The 22,618-nt window shown below is 39.6% G+C and overlaps 3 protein-coding genes across 4 annotated transcripts; 1 reads left to right on the forward strand and 2 right to left on the reverse strand.

Moving 5' to 3' along the window:
- Positions 1–22: 22 nt before the first annotated feature.
- Positions 23–5,467, reverse strand: rbmx (RNA binding motif protein X-linked). Of its 2 annotated transcripts, none has more exons than XM_056382328.1 (10): positions 5,184–5,467; positions 4,952–5,077; positions 4,346–4,452; positions 4,100–4,265; positions 3,810–3,953; positions 3,567–3,684; positions 3,112–3,240; positions 2,933–3,024; positions 400–2,108; positions 23–149 (listed from the first exon to the last, which is right to left on the reverse strand). In XM_056382328.1, the coding sequence occupies exons 2-9, from the start codon at positions 5,058–5,060 to the stop codon at positions 1,792–1,794; spliced, it is 1,182 nt and encodes a 393-aa protein (XP_056238303.1). In that variant the 5' UTR covers positions 5,061–5,077; positions 5,184–5,467; the 3' UTR covers positions 23–149; positions 400–1,791. The 2 variants fall into 2 exon arrangements, with proteins under 2 accessions (XP_056238303.1, XP_056238302.1); XM_056382327.1 differs by having other exon boundaries at positions 3,804–3,953.
- Positions 5,468–7,227: 1,760 nt separating this feature from the next.
- On the forward strand, positions 7,228–16,750 carry LOC130173268 (transmembrane 9 superfamily member 2). Its single transcript, XM_056382325.1, has 17 exons — positions 7,228–7,512; positions 7,983–8,050; positions 8,151–8,244; positions 8,370–8,497; positions 8,683–8,812; positions 9,193–9,320; positions 9,463–9,577; positions 9,724–9,803; positions 9,915–10,020; positions 10,987–11,119; positions 11,840–11,959; positions 12,085–12,142; positions 12,298–12,457; positions 12,573–12,724; positions 12,856–12,967; positions 13,289–13,460; positions 15,706–16,750. The coding sequence occupies exons 1-17, from the start codon at positions 7,375–7,377 to the stop codon at positions 15,771–15,773; spliced, it is 1,962 nt and encodes a 653-aa protein (XP_056238300.1). The 5' UTR covers positions 7,228–7,374; the 3' UTR covers positions 15,774–16,750.
- Positions 16,751–17,582: 832 nt separating this feature from the next.
- gpr101 (G protein-coupled receptor 101) lies at positions 17,583–22,370 on the reverse strand. The gene has a single exon (XM_056382326.1). The coding sequence runs from the start codon at positions 20,950–20,952 to the stop codon at positions 19,609–19,611; it is 1,344 nt and encodes a 447-aa protein (XP_056238301.1). The 5' UTR covers positions 20,953–22,370; the 3' UTR covers positions 17,583–19,608.
- Positions 22,371–22,618: the final 248 nt, after the last annotated feature.

A 22,618-nucleotide genomic window follows, 5' to 3' on the forward strand; every position in this document is an offset into this window, starting at 1 on the left:
CAATACTAAGAATGAACAAAGCTCTTTTTAAAGTCTTTATTGAAAACACCAAAAACTGAATTCGAGCAAATTCTCAGCTTGTGTTCTTCCCACTTTCAACATGTTGCTCCACTTGAAGAGATTCAACCTGCTCTCTCCTGTGCCAGCATCTGAAATACAGTAAACATGAAAAACAACTGATTACACATCAACAGTTTAATTTTGCAGTAATAAACTCAAATATACCACAATCACAGTGGCTACTTTTAACATTTTGTTTTCAAAAATCACATTTGCAAACACTTTATTGTATTCATTATAAAATTATAAAACTTAGGTCATGATACCTTTCAGTCATACACTTCTCTGATTTTTCAAAACATACAGATAGTTAAGAAATAATTACTCTAGTTGGCATACCTGCATTGGTGCAGTGTGGTTTCATTGGTCCAACAACTTGACGACACAATTCAGGTATGTTGCAAGGGCAGTTGCCTTGGAGGGATGTTCATCCTGCAATTGGAATATAAAATTAACAAGTTGCCCTCGTTTTAATCATGTATTCATAAAATATCTGAAAATGATATTGTAGTCCTTGGTCCGACAGCGAAATTGCTTCAGTGATTGTTTCCAGTTTGGCAGTTAGGACGATGGTGTTCTCCCAGAGGTCTCCATTGTTTGAATTGGCATGCTTGTTGAAAAGGTTTTGAAACTGAGAAAATGGCTTTCAATTAAAAAAAAAAAATGGCTCTTAATTTTTACCAAAGAAACTTCTTACAAATTATTAGACGTTTTTACCTATGATTTAAATAATGCACAGTTGCCAATCATTTTATTGAGGTTGGATGATTGGTTAGGCAAAAAAGGACATCGTTTTGAGGGCTCAGTAGGCAAAATGGCCGTTAAAGCTTTCATTGTTGAAAAGGGATGAAATGTCTTGGGATGTTGCGCACTTTTGAAAATTTTAGCTGCTGAAAACGAACTACAATGAAAAAGGCTCGCTCAGTCGACCTCCTTTTTTTTTTTTTTTTTTCTTTTGTCCCCTGAGGCAAAAGTTGTCTTGAATATCACCCTTTTGAGTGGAGATTGCAATACAGGACAATGAGAAACTCATTTACAGATGAGAAACAAAGAGGTTTGCTTTGCTTACCAGCTGTTGACTATCGGTCGAGTTGCATTTGGTTGTTGTTGCCTTTGGTTTTGTCGTTGCATGCCATCAAATGGCTCTAGGGTGATGGATCCATTGCCAAGGAAACTACATTGGAACATTTTGACAGTAACATTTGCCTGACCCTTCAAAACAGTAGCGTCCAGTTCGAAGTACATTCTTCATTCTTAACACAAGAATGAACTCAAGTCACTCGGCTATTTATATAGCACGAGCAGAGATTCACCCAAGTTTTACAGACAGCTTTGTAAAGGAGATCATGTTGTTACTTAACATTCATCTTACTGTCGCTGATCTTGTTTGGAAAATCGATGAGCAGTGGTCAAGTACAACTAAAAGCTTTATTAGAGTAGGAAAGCCAGACTTATAGGGCATTGCAGATTCCAACAGCACTGAATGTACAAAAACTAACACTCACTTGGTAACTGTACTGTTACATGAGCAAGAGAAATACTAAAAAAAACAAAAAACAAAAAAACTTTTACACATAAAAAAACTGGGAAAGTCAAGATACAATTCAAAGCTAAGCTTCATATTCCACAGATTTAGACATGGCTAAATTGTCTTGTCGTCAGATTTCTTCCAAAACACGTGTTGTGTGCACGGAGACTAACGTTTGCTTGAATGTGATTTCCAAGTCCAGTTCAGTATCTGCTGCGTGCCATTCCTCTATCGGCTCGATTGCCACCACGGCCACCACGTGGCCCTCCACGACTTGAGCTGCTGTACGAATCACGAGGAGGGTAGCCTCTCTCAACAGGGGGAGCTGGGCCCCTCTCCTGCCTGCCCATTCGCTCACCACGGCTAGGTGGATATGGGTCACTCCGACTGCTGGGGTAACTGTCACGACTGCCATAGCCATCCCGGGAACTGCTGCCATAGTCATCGTAACGACTGCTTCCACTGCTTCCACCATAGGATGGTGGGGGGCCCCGTGAGGGTGGGGCGCTGCGAGAGTTACCTGCAGGGTCAATGGGTCAGGTAATTGGCAAGGTTTAATTTTAAACATTTTCTTGCACTGTCAAGTGCTCATTTTTTTGCCAATAGAATTCATTATGTGACAAATAAATTTAATGGATGACATATATAAATGTCCCATCATGTTATTGGTCTTAAATTGAACATGGATATTTAGTTGATATGGGCAGTAATATATCCAAGCACAGGGAATAAATGGGCAGTGTTACCCATTTCAGCATGCCATTGATTTGAGAAGCCATTTTCCTTTTAGAGATCCAAGAGTTAGAACTGCAGGTTAAGGACGAGGTTTTCAGAGTTGTCTTGATGGTTTTGTGAAGGTTACTCCTTGAGGGAGAGCTTTGCTAGCCAACACATACTGAGTGGTCAACAGATGTTTCCATGGACATTTTGGGGTTCCTTATGGTTGCAAACTCTCTGGGGCACTTTAAGATTCTGTGTTATTTCTGCATGATTGCCACAAATACTGATGCTTTTGATGAATGCCGCGGTAATAGAGACTGTGGTATGGACACAGGTGTTGAATATAATTTTGTTTTGAAGTTGAGATTCCAATAGTTATATATTTCTTGGAGCATGAAAATATGAAAATTAGGATTGCAGGCCAGGAATGCAGCAAAGGGAGAGGAAAAAAGTTTAAAGAGGCTGTCTGCAATGCCATTTCCACTGGGGATGGGAGAAACTGCAGCTTCTTGTGACTGTAGATTGCGGCAATCAATGCTATGATTTGGTTGGTTATTTGTGCAGCTCTTCTTCGTGCCACAGTGGTTATCTTTAGTTTATTACACTCATGGAGTCATATCTTACCATAACCATCATATGAATCTCGGTAGGAGCCACCACTCGGACGGTCCATATAGCTTCTAGGTTCCCGGCCTCCCCCATAACCATCGCGATCACTACATTATAGGAAAAATTGTTATTAGATAACCAGGTATGATATGATCCATTTTTTTTTTACTTTTTGTATCAACTTAGACACGTACCTGTATCCTCTTGACATTGAGCCGTAGTCATCTCTGGAACTGGAATTGGAGTACTCTCTGTATGAGTAATCTCTGGGAGGAGGACCATAGTCCCTTGAATCTCTGGAATTATAATCCCGACTGGAGTAGCTGTGAAACACACCACAATTAACTGCAGAGCTGTAACCAATTAAATATAAATATTTCATTGGGTAACTGACAACAAAATTAAGATTATCCTCAAAATTAGAATATATCAAATTTCAGATGACTCATTTTTTTGAGCCCAAGGTTTATGCAGTAGCAGTGAACTTTTTTATAATTCCATTAAAGTAATTTATAAATTGTAAGTAGAGTGTGCAGTCGACATTTCAAAAACATTTTTTTTTTTTTTTTTTTAAATCTCATCAAATGCAAAAAGTTTTTCAAATAGTTTCACATGACTGTCTAATGTAACCAAATAAAAAATGCCCCACCTGTCTTTTGAGTTGTAATGATCATCTCTTGGTGATGGATAATCATCCCTCCTGGACATCATGGAGTCTCTGCGAGGAGGGGGCGGACCATAGGGATCCCTGTCCCTTGACATGGGTGCTATATACAAAGCAATGACAAACTGGCTCATTAATCACCACACAACCCTAAGATACAAGCAACTCATTTAGGTCCTTGCAGGAATTGAATTGAGATAAGAATCAACAGAATTTCCTCACACTTACGTCTGCTCATGGGACCAGATGGGGCAGACCTCTTGGGTGGGGGGCCTCCATTACGTACCGGGGGTCCTCTCTTCATCGGAGGGGGGCCTCTGGATGACATCCCTTTGAAGAAGGTTTCTCCACTCCCTGAATTATCATAATAGTCTTTTCACAGACAAGAAATGAAAATATTAATACACCAAGCTCAAAAATAAGTATTATGAAAAAAATACATTTAACAACATTGTTTTACTCTTATACATGTACTATAATTTTGTATAAATATGATAAAATTAACCAAAAAAAATTACCTCTGGATGGCGGGCCCCTCATACCACCAGGGCCTCCCCTAGAACCACGGGGGCCTCTAGGTGGACCCCGACTGCGAGAGTGCATGGGTGGAGGTCCTCGTCTGCCACCACTCTCAAACTGAGGCTTTGTAGCTTGCTCCACTTTGATAGGTTTGCCATCAAGAGACTGTGGTAGAAGAATTAAAAATTATATAATCTCAAGGAGATCTCTTGGAAGACTGTGGCTGATTAAAAGACAGTACCTACCTTTCCATTCATCTCACGCGCTGCATCCTTTGCATCAGCTGGACTTTCAAAAGTAACAAACGCAAATCCTCTTGATTTGTTTGTTTCGCGGTCCTTCATCAAGAGGACTGAAATGAAGAAATTAGGAGTGAGGAGAGTGTCTGCACTGTGACTAATAGTTTATGCTGATTACATCTTTGTCTGACAATGGTACAACAGTTACATATTCTACAACAATTTAAGTTGTACAGACATGCTCTTATTAATATACCCTTTTTACTATCTGTCACTGAGAGGCTCGTCCTTTTCCGTTTTAACTAACCCTTCCATTCTTGGTTCAGAGGTTTGCTTCTTTCCAGACTCAATTTTAATGTTATTGTAATCAATCATTTGGAATCAAGTCAAAAATTAGCTAATTGTGCTCCAATGAAACTCACCAAACCAGACATTGGGTACCTTTGCAATTACAGCCAAGTTGGGGCACACATTCAAATAGTGGATCAGCAAAAATTGAGCAACTTGCCAAATACCTCAAGCAGTGTTGCATTTACAACATTCAATATCTTATCCAGACTTAACTACGGTAAGAACTGAGAATGAAATGGCCAACAGAGGCCCAATTCACACCTTCTACAATCCTGCCATATTTGCTGAAGTACTGCTCCAGGGCCTTCTCGGTGGTCTCCGTGTTCAGTCCCCCGATGAAGAGCTTCCCTGGTCGGTCTGCCTCTGCCATTCTGCAAGATCCACCACCTGCAACAAAAGGAGGGACGTATAAAATAGCTAGGATTTGAGCACTGAAAACAAGCACACAACATTGTATTTGTCATTGGCATCCAGACATTTCTGTGGCTATTACCTTACTGCTGGCGAAAGTCTTGGACTGTTGAATGCGCAAAATGGCGATAAACGTGCCAGCGGTTGTAGTTAGTTACTTGGCTAACGCTAGCTAGCAAGTATTCCAGCTACTAATGTAACAATTGAGTTTTACTAATGTTGCTAACGCTACTTTTAAAACACAAATAACAACACTACAATGCAATTTATTCTAAGTATAGATGCAAGCAGTTAGCGGCTACCTAACTGCACTACGCCGCCACTTTAGGTAAATACAGTGAACAACGGCTGCTCTCCCGCCCCTCTCCTCCTTCTTCTTCCGTTCTGCTTCCGGTAGACCGGAGATGCTTCACAGTGTAACACTGCCACCTACAGTCCAAAACCGCGAATAAAGATGATTTTATTCTCTACAGTTTTGGACTGTAGCATGAATAAATTCAAACGTTCCTTTACTTCAAGATCCCATCCAGACATTTTATAAGACATGTAAAAATACTCAGCTTTAAACAGGTATTAATGTTTGATGTGTTTATTCCACAACAAGTTATATACCTGGCAAATTTACTAAAGTTATGTCTACTCCAGAATCTATGAATATTTCCTTTTTAAAAGTTTATGTCTCCTACTTCACTGAAAAGTCAATTCATTTCACAACTCTAAACTAATTGTGATGTTGCAAAAGTAAAGATTTCATTACATCGATTTAATCAATTATTCAAAAATCAGGTTCTTAATCTCAGTTAGGTTGTTTGACCTGTTCAGGCGATATATTCTTTCCTGGTACAGATTCTACCATACCTAAATTTTCATTTTTTCATGGACGGCACAGTATCAAGCAACTGTGAGAGCATATCCAATGGGGTGATATGTATGTTATCAGTTTCGTGAATGTAACATTGTTTTTATTAGCAAACATGTGGAAGACATATTTTGGATTATCAAGCTACTGAAGCATTAACATGTAAGCAGCATTTTGATACGGCTAGTCAAGGTGGAGCTGATATTAACTACTTCTGTTGGGTAGTTAATCTTTAACAATAGTTAAAGGTTAAACAGTGATTTTTATTTTCAGCAAAATGTAGTGGAGTCAAAAATATAATATAAACACTTAACTGTAATGAAGTGGAATATTTGTGTGGGTGCTCAAGTAGCTTTGTAAGAATACACCAGTGGGCTACTACTTGTTCTTGTACACTACATTTGTCCACTTAAATGAAGATATCTGTTTGTAGCATGCAAAAGTTTGGGCATCCCTGGGCGATTGACATATTTTGCTGATTTTTGAGGTGAAAAGAATAAATGCAACCCCTGCAGCAAATATACGTTAAAAAACGAGCCTCTCTTCAAATGATAATGCAGTTACCTTTTATTCCATGCACTTAAAAATGAACAGTAACTGTGGCACGTGCAAAAGTTTAAGTCAGCACATCTGCTGTAAGGGTGGTTAGTAGGCTATATTTTGTGTTTACTTCTTTTCACTTCAGAATGCCCAAGGTGCACCCACATATTTGCATGCCACTGCGGATGTTGCCGTTCCTGTTTTCCAACCTGTTCAGTCGCTTTTTACAATGATCTTTAAAATTAGCATATATTATCTCAAAGTAATTACCTCCCTCTTTTATTTTTTTGTTTCCTACAACTGCCACTATATATGTTTCATGTGCTAATATTTGTTAAACTGTTTGTCTAACTTTTGTGCAGCGTAAAGTAAAAATAGTTGTTCTTACAAGAAAACAAATATCTTTATGGAAGTATGGATAAGCAACGTCAGTGTTACTTCCATGATGTCAAGTGTGTCAGAGTAAAACATGGCATCCGATTTTATAACTTTCAAAATAAAACTATTGTCAAGGTACATGTTGCTAAATTTGAAAATGTAATAATTTATAATCGTGTATATAATCTATGTTTTTACACAATATACCTTTGAATCATTTATGCGTCCAGAAAAACAGCTATAAGCATTACTTTGTTATGTGTGTAGTTTAGAGGATAGAATGCGTTTTTATTCCGAAGGTGAAACCTTTAACTTCCGGTGTTAATCTTGTGGCTGACATATAGTTGGACGTCATCGATGCTGGCAGGTCAGCTTAGCCACTGCGTCCCGAGTAGACGGACCTAGCCAACCGTTAAAAGCTAGCGAACATTCTCTTCCCCCCTACAATACTCTCCTTTCACATACGTATATAAAATCTTCGAAGAACCGTGATAAAATGAAGAGGCGGATACACTTCGGTTTTGTGCTGGTTTATTCGTTGGTCTCGTATTTATGTTCGTGCTCGGCGTTTTATCTTCCGGGTTTAGCCCCAGTGAGTTTTTGTGAAGACAGCAAAGGTGGTGAAGATTGCCAGGTATGGTGAAATCATAAAACACACAATACTTATCAAACGTAGTGGATATTCTGCTGAAGTTGTAATTGTCATATATATATGTATATATATATAAATTTGCTATCTTCCTTAATCTTGCTAGCAAGCCAGTGCCCTAGGTAGGCCCCGGCTATTACCTGGAGCCGTAACACTGGAATAATACTCTGATGTACCACTATCTTATTTGTTTTTGTTTTAGCGCTGGCTGACATTGCTAAGGGGATATATAAATATATATATACGTATATACTTTCAGATGTGTCGGGTTTTTCGCCAGCTTAGCATGAGACCGTTGGCAGTAGCACATTACTACCGATTCAAATAATGGCAGCTCTTGGCCTGTTAACTTCTCAGCACTCGTAGCACAGGTTTTGGCAGGTTTTACCCGTAGATTCAGCTCGTGAGACAAACATAGACTGATAAACAAAGTGCTTTTGCTTTTTTTTTTACAGACAGTGATTCAGCTGTTTGTCAATCGCTTAGACTCAGTGGAGTCAGTCCTGCCTTATGAGTATGACGTGTAAGTATTATTTAGTTTTTGCTTAATGCAATTTCTGGAATGGCTGTATATACATTTTCCAGCTTTATTATAATCCTCACATTTTGTGAATTTGTTAAAGGTTCGACTTCTGCAAAGATGCCAAGGAAATGAGGCCTTCTGAGAACCTTGGACAGGTGCTGTTTGGTGAAAGAATTGAGTCTTCACCATACAAGGTGTGTGTTACTTGTAAATCTAAGCCTGCATGAAAGTTACGGTGTTGCTTATTTTTGATTCCATATCAGCCCAATTTGTTTATGTACTCTCTTGATGCAACACCACTCTCATCTGTATTTTACAGTTCAACTTTAAACAAGATGTTAAATGCAAAGCAGTGTGCACAAAAAACTACAAGAAAGGCACCCAGGAGGATGCAACCAAACTGGATTTTCTCAAGATGGGGATGCAGCTGAACTATCAACACCACTGGTTAGTAAAATATGCACTGCAGTGTACTGAAATTCTTTATTTGTGAGTTACAGCATTAGTAGTATGGGCATTTTGTTTGAAAGATGGATGACAGCAGTAAAGGAAAATTGTCAGCAAATTGTCATGAACACTGACAGAAGACAGAGATCAAGAACGTTATTGAGGTTAACAAATTATTTCTTCAGGATCATTGACAACATGCCAGTGACATGGTGCTATGATGTGGAAGATGGTCAGAAGTACTGCAACCCGGGCTTCCCAATTGGCTGCCTCGTTACGCCAGACGGCAGACCTAAAGATGCTTGTGTCATCAATGTGAGTCGTGCTTTCTGTCTTTGAGTTTGTACTCCACTTAACATAATAAATATTACCCAAGTGGTCATCTACAAGTGAAGTGGTCCTCATTCTGATATACTCAGTTACCCAGGATCCTCTGATTTGTCAAAGGTGTCTCAAACAGTATTTGATCCTTTAGCAAAGTCTTAAACATGACATCAGAACGGGCCATACATTTACAGAATAATACAACCGATGTAAGCAGTATGAAGGTGAAGTTGGAAGTCATTTTATAAAATTCTTTGAATTAGACAATTTCAGTATAAAAGATACTTAGCAACACATAGATGTTTGTTTACAAATATTGCACAGAAGAATCAGAGTACCTGATATTGAGTAAAATTTTTTATATTTTTCAGTCCGAGTTCAACAAGAAGAATACATTTTACGTCTTCAACCATGTGGACATCAGGATCACTTTCCACAATGGAGAAACAGAAGGATGGAGAGGGGCTCGGTTGGTTGCTGCCACCCTGGAGCCAAAGAGGTAAATGTTGGTTCATAGTAGATACAGTAAATATGATTTCACCTTTTCATCCTTTGATTCATGTCTAATCTACCTCAACATGCTGCAACTGAATGACTGAATAGTCTTACCTCAATGATTTTGTGTGTTTTGTGTGCAACAGTATCAAACATCAAGATGAGAAAAACCCAAACTGTGATGGAACCAACCCGATGGAGGTCCCTGGAGAGTTTAATAGTGATGTCTCAGTAGTTTACACCTACTCTGTCACATTTGAGGTAGGCCTCCAAACTGTAGGACCAATTGAATTATATAACAAATTATATGCAACTAATGCATAACAATTTCCAAGGAATAATGAGAATGAGAAAAACTAAATTTTGTGTTCAGTGTTTTTACCAATACATTTACTTCCTTTTAACAGGAAAACAATGCAATCAAGTGGGCCAGTAGGTGGGACTACATCCTGGTCTCCATGCCTCACACCAACATCCAGTGGTTTAGGTATGAGGACATTTTTCACATTGTACACCATAGAAACCCTTTCCTCCTAAAACTCTGTGGTTCTTGATGCTTGTTAGCTGATGCCATGGTATGTCTCGTGTATTTTTCCAGTATTATGAACTCCTTGGTCATTGTCCTCTTCCTGTCTGGCATGGTTGCAATGATCATGCTGAGAACCCTGCACAAGGACATTGCTAGATACAACCAGGTGGACCAGGTAAAAACATTTTTGAGCTCCAGATGTGTGTATGAATGTAGCGTACACATTAAGACTTCTTGTAGATGCATTTGTTATAAAGAAAACAAAAACAGAGATTACTCTTAAGGTTACAGATTGAATCTGATTAGCTGTCGTTTTGTTTGTGTACTGCAGGATACTATGTTGTCACCATGAAAATGAACTATTTAAAGTAGTGTATATCGTTTTTGTGGAAAACCTAATATTCTTAAGCAAACTGTTTTCCAGGAACTTTGGCGTACAGCCTTGTCTTTAGCTAGATGACCATACATTATTGAGTTTATGTTATTGGGATTTAAAGGGTTATTTAATGTTTTGTGCTTCTAATTTTTTCCCCACGGTGGATAATGAAATTATTAGAATTTACCCGAAACTCACTAAATTGGAGGCTGAGGAATTCATTTGCTTTAACTGAGTGTTTACTGGTCATTTTTTTTTCACAGTTATATGGCTATTGCTTTAATTCTGCTGGTTATCATACCACCTAACATACCAGTTGCACAGTACCCAGAATTATATATATTGTGTTACATTTCACAGGCAGACTTGATAAAGCTTCCATCGACAAAGGAAAAATTCCTTCTACCCTATGTAAGCTTATCGAAAACCGTTTTGAACAAAACTATTTGTGGTTATTAAATCTGGTGTTTGGGTGTGCCACATAGCACAACATGCAAAATGGGGTGTGGATACTTTTTCAAACATACAATTTTCAAGAAAGGGGCTTATACCTAAGAAATTAATAAGGAGTTTTTCACACCAAAATGTACAGCTTTTGGTCAATTGAGTTTTCTCAGTCTTCACCGTATTTTGCTTTGCTGGCAGGTGTGAGATTATGAGGTCGTATTCACTGATTGGTGGTTGGTTAACCTTTTATTATTTGGAAATGTTAAGTAATTCCTTGATTGTGACTGTTGCTTTATCGTTGTCTGCCACCCTTCGCAGGAGGATGCACAGGAGGAGTCGGGGTGGAAGCAGGTGCATGGGGATGTTTTCCGTCCCCCGAGGAAAGGCATGTTGTTGTCTGTGTTCCTTGGACAGGGCACCCAGATCTTCATCATGACATTCATCACACTCTGTAAGGAATATTTTACATAAGGCTTAATATGTAATACAGGTGTTAGTTACATACCTTGAAATAGAGATTCATTCTTATGAACTATAATTAGTCCCACTTTTCCTTTTTGTTGCACATATACAGTTTATCAATGATTGGAAAATATGTCACATTTTCTTTTGCAAACACAACAGCAGAACATCAATCAGTTACAGTATTTTTTGCAGTCAGTATAAACTAAGAGGCTGCCTTGTTATTGATAACCAAAATGCTGATACTGAATAGATATCAATTAGTTTTGTATATTGAACATTACAACAGATTGCATGTGAAAACTAAATTAAAATAGACATGTGAAACTAGCAAGATAATGCAAGTTAAAGCTTAGCTCCGATCCCCAATACAAACCTCATTTAATTTGCTCACCAGATCTTTATTTTGCCATCACGGCTAGTAGAATAATTCAAGTGAAAAATATTTCCACCTTCAGAACAAGTTTGAAGATCCATCTGTGTGAGCCTTTACAATATACTGACTTGCATATGAGGCATATACATTTTTGAGCCAATTTAATATTTTTCTATATTAGGTTTTACTGTGTGAAGTTAGCAGATAGCAGTACTACCAGACTAAGAGGAGAGTGGCATTAAACGCTGTCTTTGCATTGATGTTTCAGTAGTTAATTTGCAGTAGTGGTGGTATGTCTGAATGAGTCAACTAATAATTGTTTGTCCACTGCAGTCCTGGCCTGCCTGGGTTTCCTGTCACCAGCCAACAGAGGGGCTCTCATGACATGTGCTGTGGTCCTCTGGGTTCTGCTGGGAACACCCGCTGGCTATGTGTCTGCACGCCTTTACAAAAGTAAGTGTCCAGTGAAAACCTGACTGCAAAGTTAATTTCAGTCTAAACAGTTGACACAGACAGAGCTACAGTCTATGTGGTCTTTTTATAATGATATTCTCATCCATCTCTTTTTCTATTTTCAGCTTTTGGAGGTGAAAAGTGGAAGACAAACGTCTTGCTGACAGCACTCTTGTGCCCAGGGTAAGCTCACTTGCTACATTTGCTTAGCTTTTGTTCGTTTGTTTCTTTGTACTTAATTTCTGTCCATGAGTGCATGATTGACATGTTGCACTGTACACGCCCTCTCGTGATCTTTTTCCTTGTGTCATTGTCCTTTGTTCATCTCTCTTCCCTAGTATTGTGTTTGCGGACTTCTTCCTGATGAACCTGATCCTTTGGGTGGAGGGTTCCTCAGCAGCAATCCCCTTTGGCACTCTGGTGGCCATTTTGGCGCTGTGGTTTGGAATCTCAGTGCCCCTTACCTTTGTTGGTGCCTACTTTGGATTCAAGAAACCTGTGAGTTAGGCCTCCTAGTTTATTAATATGTCTATCTTGAAATGATTGATTTGTAGATTAAATGTATGTGTGTTTGAAATGTAATAATTTGATCTCTTTTTCTGGACCTGTGCAGGCAATTGAGCAACCAGTGCGAACAAACCAGATCCCCCGTCAAATTCCTGAGCAATCTTTCTTTACAAAACCTATCCCTGGTATTGTGATGGGTGGCATCCTGCCCTTTGGCTGCATCTTCATCCAGCTATTTTTCATTCTCAACAGCATTTGGTAAGAATAAAGGAATGCTGTTTTTCCTGATTGTCAGGAACTCCTGAATGACTGGTAGTCTTTAGAGCAGGGTGTTGCTCTTTGTCTAATGTTGTCTCCTATAAGTTCATATGTATGTGTTTGTGTTTTAGGTCTCATCAGATGTACTATATGTTCGGGTTCCTGTTCCTGGTTTTCATTATTCTACTCATCACCTGCTCTGAGGCCACAATTCTGCTCTGCTACTTCCACCTATGTGCTGAGGTACCTGAATATTCAGAGAACTTTGTCTCTTTCATCAAACTTTAGTTTATAACAATGGATTTCATTAAAGTAAACCCAAAGTCAAAAAGATCATTTCACATTTTCTGCATATCTTACCTTCATTCCCACATTTTTCAGGCACAGGAGTGTAGAGCTGTATACAGCCAAATACATGAAAGCTATTAATATTTTTGCATAGCGTATGACTGTATCAACACCAATGAGGCTTACTTATGCCTGTTTTTCTCTCCTGGGCCAGACTTAATTTGATCCATCCTCATATGCTGAATCCTAACATGTCATCTTTTGTCATGTGTCCAGGACTACCACTGGTGGTGGCGTTCCTTCCTGACCAGCGGCTTCACAGCAGTCTATCTGTTCATCTATGCTGTGCATTACTTCTTCTCGAAGCTGCAAATAATTGGAGCAGCCAGCACCTTCCTCTACTTTGGATATACTATGATTATGGTCCTTATCTTCTTCCTCTTCACAGGTGAGGCCTTTTTACAGAGATCCTGCTATACTGACATTAAGAAGAACACTTGTTATGTTGCCTTTGCTTATTTACACTGATGCAAACGAAGCTCGCAAAATGCCCTCCCCGTGTGTGATTTTTAGATAACATGCCTGCATTCCAGCATCAGAGGCGTGACTTGTAACACAACAGCGTCTGGCTTGCCATGCTTGCTCTCCCTTTTACACAGACGCCGTTTTGGCTCTGTGACTACCTCCGCTGCTGGGATAAAGGAGGAATGACAATGCCCCCGCATTCTGTGTTCGTACCTGTTATATAGAACGGGGAGTTGAATTGAAGGTCCAACATTACAGCATTGAACAGGATGTGTAAAAGGGGCTTTTGAGTTAAGTGACTTGTCAGCTCTTAAAGTATCCTGCTTCTCTTGACATATTGCAATGATACCTGGATATCATATTGTGATTTGTTGCTTTTTGTTTTGGAGCTCACAAAACACAAATGATCATCTATATATATTATATGCATTGTTGAAAAAAATTGGTTCACTGCAGTGTTTTTTTTTTTTTTTATGACCACTGAAGAAGCTCAGGGAAGTAGCGTCCTGTATATCAGAGGCAGAAAGGGGTGTGTAGATTTATAGATATGAATGGTATTGTTTGCTCAGTGGTTACAAAGTACCAGCTAATGTCACCTGGATTGTAGAGGGAAGATTCAGGATCTCTATCCTGTTCCTATGACATACTCCACCAGGAAGTAGTCACTAAACTATTGTGCAACAATTGTTTGCTTATCATTTAGCAGAAGCCAAGCCTCAGCCTTCTTATTTCTCTATCGGCAGTACAAAAGCACTATGTCAAATGAAGCTAAAGAGCATTTATGTGCAAGGGTCCCATTTGAACTGTCATTTTTAAATCTGTTTGAAGTTTAATGAAAATCAGAGAGACTTTGTGAAATGAGACTGGAATGTTCAAAGTCCCTCTTGGTCAGATCTAGTTTTGCAGACTTATTTGGGTCAAATCTACTATCTATGGTTTGATTTGACAAACCAGAGCCTTGTTTTATTTATTTATTTTTTTGGTTCTTTTTGTTCTGTAGATCAAAAGATACAGGCACCACATGCACTGGTTGCCATGGAAGATAATAAGTCTATATGCACTCAGGATTCCTGACCAATGCTGTCTAGACGAGTTTTCTGTGCTTGCACTTAAAATCCAGCTGTGTGACTCAGGTTGTGCAGATCTGTGTACGTCGTGACACACGTCATCACAAAGCCAGGATGAACAGAACATTGTTGCCGGTTTCGTCTCTATGTTAAAAGACACAAAGATTGACATTTGTTGACATGGTAACGGCACTGTCTGACCCTGTCCAGCTCTCTTGCACACCCTCTCAGATGAGACTAGGGATGTGTGTGGAAAGAGGATATTATACAGGGGTAGATAACCAGCAAATACACGTCTAGTCTTTACGTCGCCCAGAAATGAGGCTCACCATGATGTCAGATGATGACATACTTTCTGGTGTTATTCTGTCATGAGGCCAGATAAAAAAAAGTTAGCCTGTAGCCCTGCTTGTCACTGCTGCACTGTTTGACACTATCTTAAGGCAGAGCTGTAAGTAGCAAGGGGACGAGATGTCAAAAGATTATCACCAAGAAATAATCCAAGGATTCAAGGAAAAGATTATCAGTTTCCCTCCTTTGCACCGTTTTGATCTAAATAATCCTAATCTCTCTCATTTCCCATTTTTAAATTTTTATTTTGTTGTCTGTCTTTTTCTTTTTTACCTCATCCCAACTTTGATCACAACTTAATTCGGGATTGGGCTGCATGGCCCCCATTGAGCAGTCAGATAGGACTTTTATACCCAGATGAAATGATCCAGGATTTTGACCAATCTGGTTTCTCAACATTGGTGGAGCTCAGAGAAATATGCTCTCTTCCCTGACAAAATGAAGTGTTGGTTCTGGGTTTTTTTGCACAGTTGTTGAGATTGCAGTCTCAACTCTGTCAAAAGTTATTTTTCAAGCTTCTAGTGGATGGAATATATATATTTTTTGTGCCCATGCCTCCTGAAGGACATTCAATTCAGGACCATGTGGCCTTTCATTAATTTTGCACATAACTCATATTTGTCCCAAACAGATTCCCAAAGGCAGCTAGTTCCACATATCGTTTCTTGATTTCTGCTTTATTTTTTATCTTTTTTTTTTAATAACATTTATCAAATCATTCCTCTAACCTGTCACATGTTTTCTTCTCAGGTACAATTGGCTTCTTCGCCTGCTTCTGGTTTGTAAATAAGATCTACAGTGTGGTCAAAGTGGACTAGAGGACTGAGGGAGAGACTGACTCCTTGCTGTCGCAGCACTGGCCTCTTCAGTGCTGGCGGTGTGATAAAGTGGTCTGTATGGACCTGAATTGAAACCATCATTTATAATGGAAAGACCTGAAGAGCAGAGCCCGTCCTCTTTTGTGCTTTAAACATATGTTGCTATTGTTTTCTTTTTTTTTTTTCTTTTTTTTTTTTAAAATATATATAATTTTGTGTTCACTGTTGACCAGTAATATGTTGAGTGGCGCCTTGAAAATCAGTGGGGGTTCCAATGATCTAATGAGCAGTTTGTTTTGGTGGGTTTAACAAGAAAAGATGAAATGTTTTTAAGTCTCTGAAGGTAAAATGTTCTGTATTTTTTTTCTTTTATATTATGTCTAAATGTTGTTTTTCAGCCATTACTTATATTGTAATGATGAAAACCTTTGTGTACATATACTGTACAGAGCGAGCGAGTGAGAGAATGCTACTTAAAGATTGTCACATTTATGAAACTTTCCATTCTTTTTTCTTTTTCTTGTTGAGGTAAAGATTGGGCTGTAAATCCTTAAAATATCAGCTTGTATTGTAGTTCAGAAACAATATAAAACACTGACATTACGACGATACATGTCCATTTTCTTGTATTTGATGGCTACACTTAAGTTTGAATAACAAAGGTCACACTTGGTTAAGAAGCACATCTGTATCATCGAAGAATATGCTACAACTACAGTGTGTTGCACATTAAGGACGATCTCTGTGACATGCCTAACATGTTTGGCCACAGGAGAGATCCTCACCTAGCTGATCATACCGCAGTCCATGAATTTACTGATTAAATACATATGCACCGTTGAGATGCACCCTTTTAGATTTTAATAAGCAGTTTGCTGAACTGTAACTACATAAAATACTGCTGTCTTTTGCTTCGAGCAGTGTGGAGTCATCACCCAAGGTGATAACATTTTTACAAATAAATGCAGTTAATCCAAGATGAAGGCCATGTTCTTTTCTTTGAGCCACTAGAGTGAACAGATGAACATTCACTCAACCTTGTTCTTTACTTTTCATGTCTGGACATGAAGCCATAGATGCAGTGTCCAGCTGCTACCTATAGTTTAATGTAGTCGGCTGAAACCAAAACACAGCAAATAAGCATACTCAGAGATGTAAGGATGAATATATAATAATTGCAAGAATTCTCTTGCTAGTTAATGATTTAATGCAGACAATGTGCACTGTAGTGTGCTATTCTTGGCCACATCTTATTCTCCCTCTTCAGTCGCCCCTTTCCACATATTGTAGTCTTTGTATTTGCACAGGTATGAGCCCTAGATATACAGTATAAGGGCAGGAGCAAGCATTGGCACATTTTAAACATTTCCATCAAAATGTTCATGAATTTCTGTAAACTTAACTAACTTTATTGTTCTGACTTTGAAAATGTTGAACTTTGCCACAGATACACAAAAACCTTGAATTAAGAACCTCTGGCATTTGTTTAAATTTCATTTCATTCCTGGCAAGCTGGTGATGTTCAAAAACAAAGATAATCCTAACATAACTTTGATTTCTATCATTTTCTTACTCTAAAGTTCCATGGACGTCTGTAGGTTAGACAGAACGTTGTTTTGTCTGGTGTGAAATGCAGAGACTCTATAGACTCCATCTAAGTACATGAGATCCTGCTCATATCTAAAGCCAGGCACTAGTTGATGTGGACAATGAGAAACCTCGACACACCTAAGATCAACTTAGTCTCCAGCGTTTGCTTACTATGAGAAAACCTACCTGCGAAATTGAATTTAACACTTTTACAAACACTACATATAATTCACTTTTATTAAACAACAGACAACTTTAGATGTTGAATAATGCAACCAGAAATAATACAAAAGCACAATAGAAATCACAAAAATATGTAGTTTTAAAGCACTTGAAAACGTAATTTTCTCTTTTTTGATGATAAATTGTATGACACACTGTATCCCTTTGTCTTTACAGAGAAACATTGGCAAACTTCTTTTGCAAGTTTGATTGTCAGTTGTAATACTGTACTATGGATTTCTCCAGTGACCTGTTGAATAAACAAAGGCTCAAATCCATACTACTCCAGTCAGGTCTGATACACTGTGAATTGTTTCTCAATCACAGTCTAATAATAGTATTAATAATAATAATAATAATAATAATAATAATAATATATATATATATATATATATATACACACATAAATATCATGTTCATCTTCTTAATAATAAAACAGGAACACCCTGGGTCATTCTGACAATTTTTTTCACTTTCCCTAAAGGATATAAAAAATCTAAATGATGACTAAATGATGCACATCATTTGTGATGACATGTTGTGATGCATCTATAACATCCTTTGGCAACACATCATCTACCCAATCAAATCAATGAATTATATTTCTATGAGATGAGTCATGGCAGCCAAATAACACTTAGATAACTACTCATCCTCTCCGTGGCTTTAAGCAGACAGGGTTTTCCATTAAAAATCCTGTATCAGGAGGTATCTTTACAAATCTACATGTGTACAGTGGAATATGAGACATCTGTTATATATCAATATGTTATATATAATACAGTCTGTTAAATAACTGGTGCAAGGAGTTATCTTTTGAGCATACCCTGCTTTGTACACACTGTACTTTTTTTTTAACAAAAATACTGCACTTCCTCAAAGAGAGGCTGACATTACATGGGCAGCAAATACTGAGTCCCAAATATACAGTGGCACTGAATTAAGATGCTAAATTTCACCTAAGTTGAACAAGAGTTAAAGGAAACAAAGAGGCTAAGACAACCTTGTTTGCGTGGCCCTCCCATCAGGGAAAGGAAGTCACCAACCCTTGTGTGTTTTGTAACTAACAGGCACCATGAATCACTATTCTACTCATTTACTCAAAAGGCGCTTTAAGACTAAGAAGAGTTACTGCGACAAGGACGTAAACACACTTATGTTCACTTGCTCAACAAGATTCAAGAACAGAGACGGGCACTATGTATTTTTCCACAAGCAAACCCTGAGTTCATTAGATGCAGGCGAAGCTTGCTTGCACTAACACAAGGACAGTAGCCTACATCCTCTGCCCTCCAGCAGGATCACAGAAAATACAACACACAAAAAGTTTAAAGGAGATAGAGTAGTTGCACAGATACTGCAGCTCAATATCTTATCAGAGACATATATGGCCCATAATTAAAGCAAAGTGTTCAGGACACCAACCACTTTGATCCAACATAGCAATTTCTATCTCTACACAGCAAGTCTAGATTAAAAAAAACCCAGTGGCATTGACAATAGACTTGCAGGCAAAGACGCAAAATACAAATTAAATGTAATTTCTGGTTTTACTCTAAAATTTAGTCTGTTTGCCCGTTTTATGTAACAGTAGCTTGTACAATAATTGCATTCATATAAAATAGTAATGACAGTTTGTAGAGACAAAACATAAGAACAACTGCACAAAGTCTGATTTATGTGGTTTACATATAAAACCTTCTGTTTTCTTCATATGACTTAGTGAAAATAGATACTCATTATCTAAGATTTCTTTCACACAGCCGATTCTGTTACAAATTCATAATATAACAATAAACGGACCAAGTTCTTTACAAAGAGATATATCTGACTTCGAGTTAATCAGGCTGATGAAAAAATTGTAAAAGATTGTTATGTTGGTGATTAAGTGCCACTACAATGCAACTTCAGAATGAATGACCCTGTTGTAAAGAAGGCATATTAGCATATGTGTGAACACACTGTATGACAATCTCCTCAAATAAGAGCAAATGTGGTCTATGTGATGGATCCTCAAGGCAGTTTATGTGCTTTGTTTGCTGTGGACCGTGAGCTCCCTCTCAGAGCTGATGCTGGTAGACGTGGTCTCTTTACGGCTGTCCCTTGACTTCGTCTCAAAAGTGGGAGTGGAGGATGTTGTGCATTCTTCCCAAGTCCGCAGAGGGAGGACTCGAGCAGCCAGGCTGGGCAGGTGAGGGTGGGCACCTGAGCGTCCCTCTGTAGTAGTGAAGCAGCTCTCTACAGCTGAGCTCTGGCTTGGACGGCCCTGTTTGCAGAACAGTCCACAAAGCAAAGCAAGGAATTCCTTCCTCACACTACGGTGCATGTAACCATATATGTAGGGGTGTAGGCAGCACTGTAAAAAAAAAAGCACAAGGGCAAGGGAGGACAACCACGGGGGTATGGCTGCTCTGGTGCTCATAGATATAGTATTCAGTATGCTGTAAGGCCCCATGCTGAGGATATATGAAGCCATGATCACAAAAACTACACGAGCTGCCTTGCAGTGGTAGTGGAAGCGTCTGTGCCTCACTCGAACAGGGTATCCTCTGGCTGAGTAGGGCCCATCAGGTGAACTGGCTGGCTGGGCCTGGGGCTGCCGCTGCGGACTGCTGGGTCCCTGGAAGTCCTGTGGACAGGGCTGGGAGTAGGCTTGTGTCTGTATGGGATGCACGAGAGCGTTCTGCCTCCGAGCCGCTCTGAACACCATCCAGTAACATCCCAGCATGATGAGCACAGGCAGCCAGAAAGAAAAGGTGGACACCACAGCAGAGTAGGACAAGCTAGAGGACCACACCACTGAGCACACACTGTGATGGCGGTCAAAGTCAATGGCCCCCCAACCGTACAGGGGAGGTGTGCTCTGCAGGAAGCTGAGCACCCACGTGCAGATGATCAGGTTGGTGCCCAGGTGAGGGGTCATGCGGGTGGGATATGACAGAGGGTGGATGATGGCAAGGTAGCGATCCACAGATACAACTATGATGGTGTTAACCCCGGCAAATGCAAAAAGGTGCATGAGCACCACCAGGGCCTGGCACAGTCGGGCATCCAGGGGCCACACACCTGGCACGGTGGCTGCAATGGCAAAGGGCATGACTAATATGGTCTGCAGTAGGTCTGCGAGGAGCAGGTTGAGGACGAAGCGGTTGGCAACGTGAAGCAGCTGAGGCTTCCTCTGGAATACCAGCAGAACCACCACATTCCCAAACAAGGACACACACACAATGAGAGATATGAGCACCACCTTCACCACGCAGTTAGCAGTGGAGGACCAGACTGGCTCCTGACTGGAGTCAGTGAAACCCTGCCCCCAGGAAACATCAGTGAAATTTGTGTCCATACCGGCCGCCCGAGAGCTTTGCATTGTTCGTCCAGCAACAGGGACAGGGAGGGCATGTGCGCCTCACATCCAGCAGAGTCACGTTAGTCCCATCCTGACCAGCAGGATGACAGGAGAGAAAACCAGCTAAGGGTTTTGTTTGCTTTTCAGGGTGTCACAACAATAAGCTTGTTGTAGCTGGTGCTCCTTGTTCAGTGGATCTCGGGTGCAAAATTCAACATGCCTCTCACATTATTTTCACATGCATCCCTCACCTAACATGGCATATGATCCATAACACGAAGAAACAGTACAGAAGATCTATCCAGGAGAAACCTGTATTGGTGGAGATTATCAATACTGATTCACTGTTCATCGTGATCGGTGATTAGTCCCTGAACGTTTCACCCACCGAACAGGCCTTATTTTTCTTGCAGACCACATCTGCACAATGGGAAAAAAAAAAAAAAAAGGAATTTGTCTGGCGACAATAGATGCCACCGTACAAGCCGTCGGCATCGACTGTGAATGTCCAGACAGTGGCAAATATCGCGGATTATTAATCTGAAAACGATGCCTAATACCTCGAAATGATCGGTGATGTGATCATTTGCTTGAGGATGTTCACTCCCCTGCGCTCGGTTTTCATCGCTTTGCTCCCATTTCAGCCTCAGCTCCAGTCAATGGCAGCGAGCTTTCACGGCTCAGCTAACACATACGCTGCGTGTCTTCACCCAGCGGGGGTCTCTCATCCAGACGAGCGTATCTTTCCTTCGCTGCTCTTTTCGGATTTCATGGCAGATGATCAAACATTTATTATTTTATCAGCTGTGATTCCTCCTCAACAGACTTAGGCTACTTACGGTCGGGTCCTGTCTCCGAGCTGTCAGAGAAAAAAAAAAACCCAAGGACACCTGCACTGAAATCTCCCCTCGCTGGAGCTTGTCACCGACCCCCCCTCCCCTCCACTACCCTCCCTACCTCCTCCGTTTTCCCCTTTTGTTGTGAATGTGCAAGTGCGTTTCACCATCCTGTCTCACACTTTTTATACATGGTGGAATCATATGGTATAGACGTTGAACCCATTTTCATTTTAAATGGAAATAAAAAGTACAAACCATTAATTTGAACATATCAATTATTATTCTTTCTTCCTTTCAGTAACCCGTCACCATGGTCCTATGTATATGGATTTAGACATTTAGAAAATCAGTTAGCAAGAAATGTCTTTCATTTCATCTTTTTCCTTACAATAAAAAGCCTGATTTTCCATTCGGCCACATCCTATAGATCCCAGTCAGCCTCACAGATCTCCTTAGTAACAACAAGTGGCTGTTTCTGACATCTTCACATAATAGGGTGGCTGTGTGCAGAGAGCAAAATCGGTCTAAAATCAACCTCCATCGCTCTGCATCTCTGCAGAGAAGCAAACACTAGGTTTAGAATTATACAGTTGTGTGAGTGTCAGGGGTTTCATTTTCCAGATGATACATTTGTTATATGTATATATATATATATATATATATATATATTTTAAGTTTTTGGAAATTTCACAGCAGTAATGTAACCACTGACATTTACAATCTCACATCAAGCTCCAATCAGTAGTTGTTCTGGAGCTTTCAATCATACCGCATGATCTTCAGCAGACAAAGCTTGCCCGATTGTCAATGAGATAATGTAGATAATTTCCTTTCTTTTAAAAAATTAC

The sequence above is a fragment of the Seriola aureovittata genome, chromosome 8 (genome assembly GCF_021018895.1).
Source record: "Seriola aureovittata isolate HTS-2021-v1 ecotype China chromosome 8, ASM2101889v1, whole genome shotgun sequence".
Lineage (NCBI taxonomy): Eukaryota > Metazoa > Chordata > Actinopteri > Carangiformes > Carangidae > Seriola > Seriola aureovittata.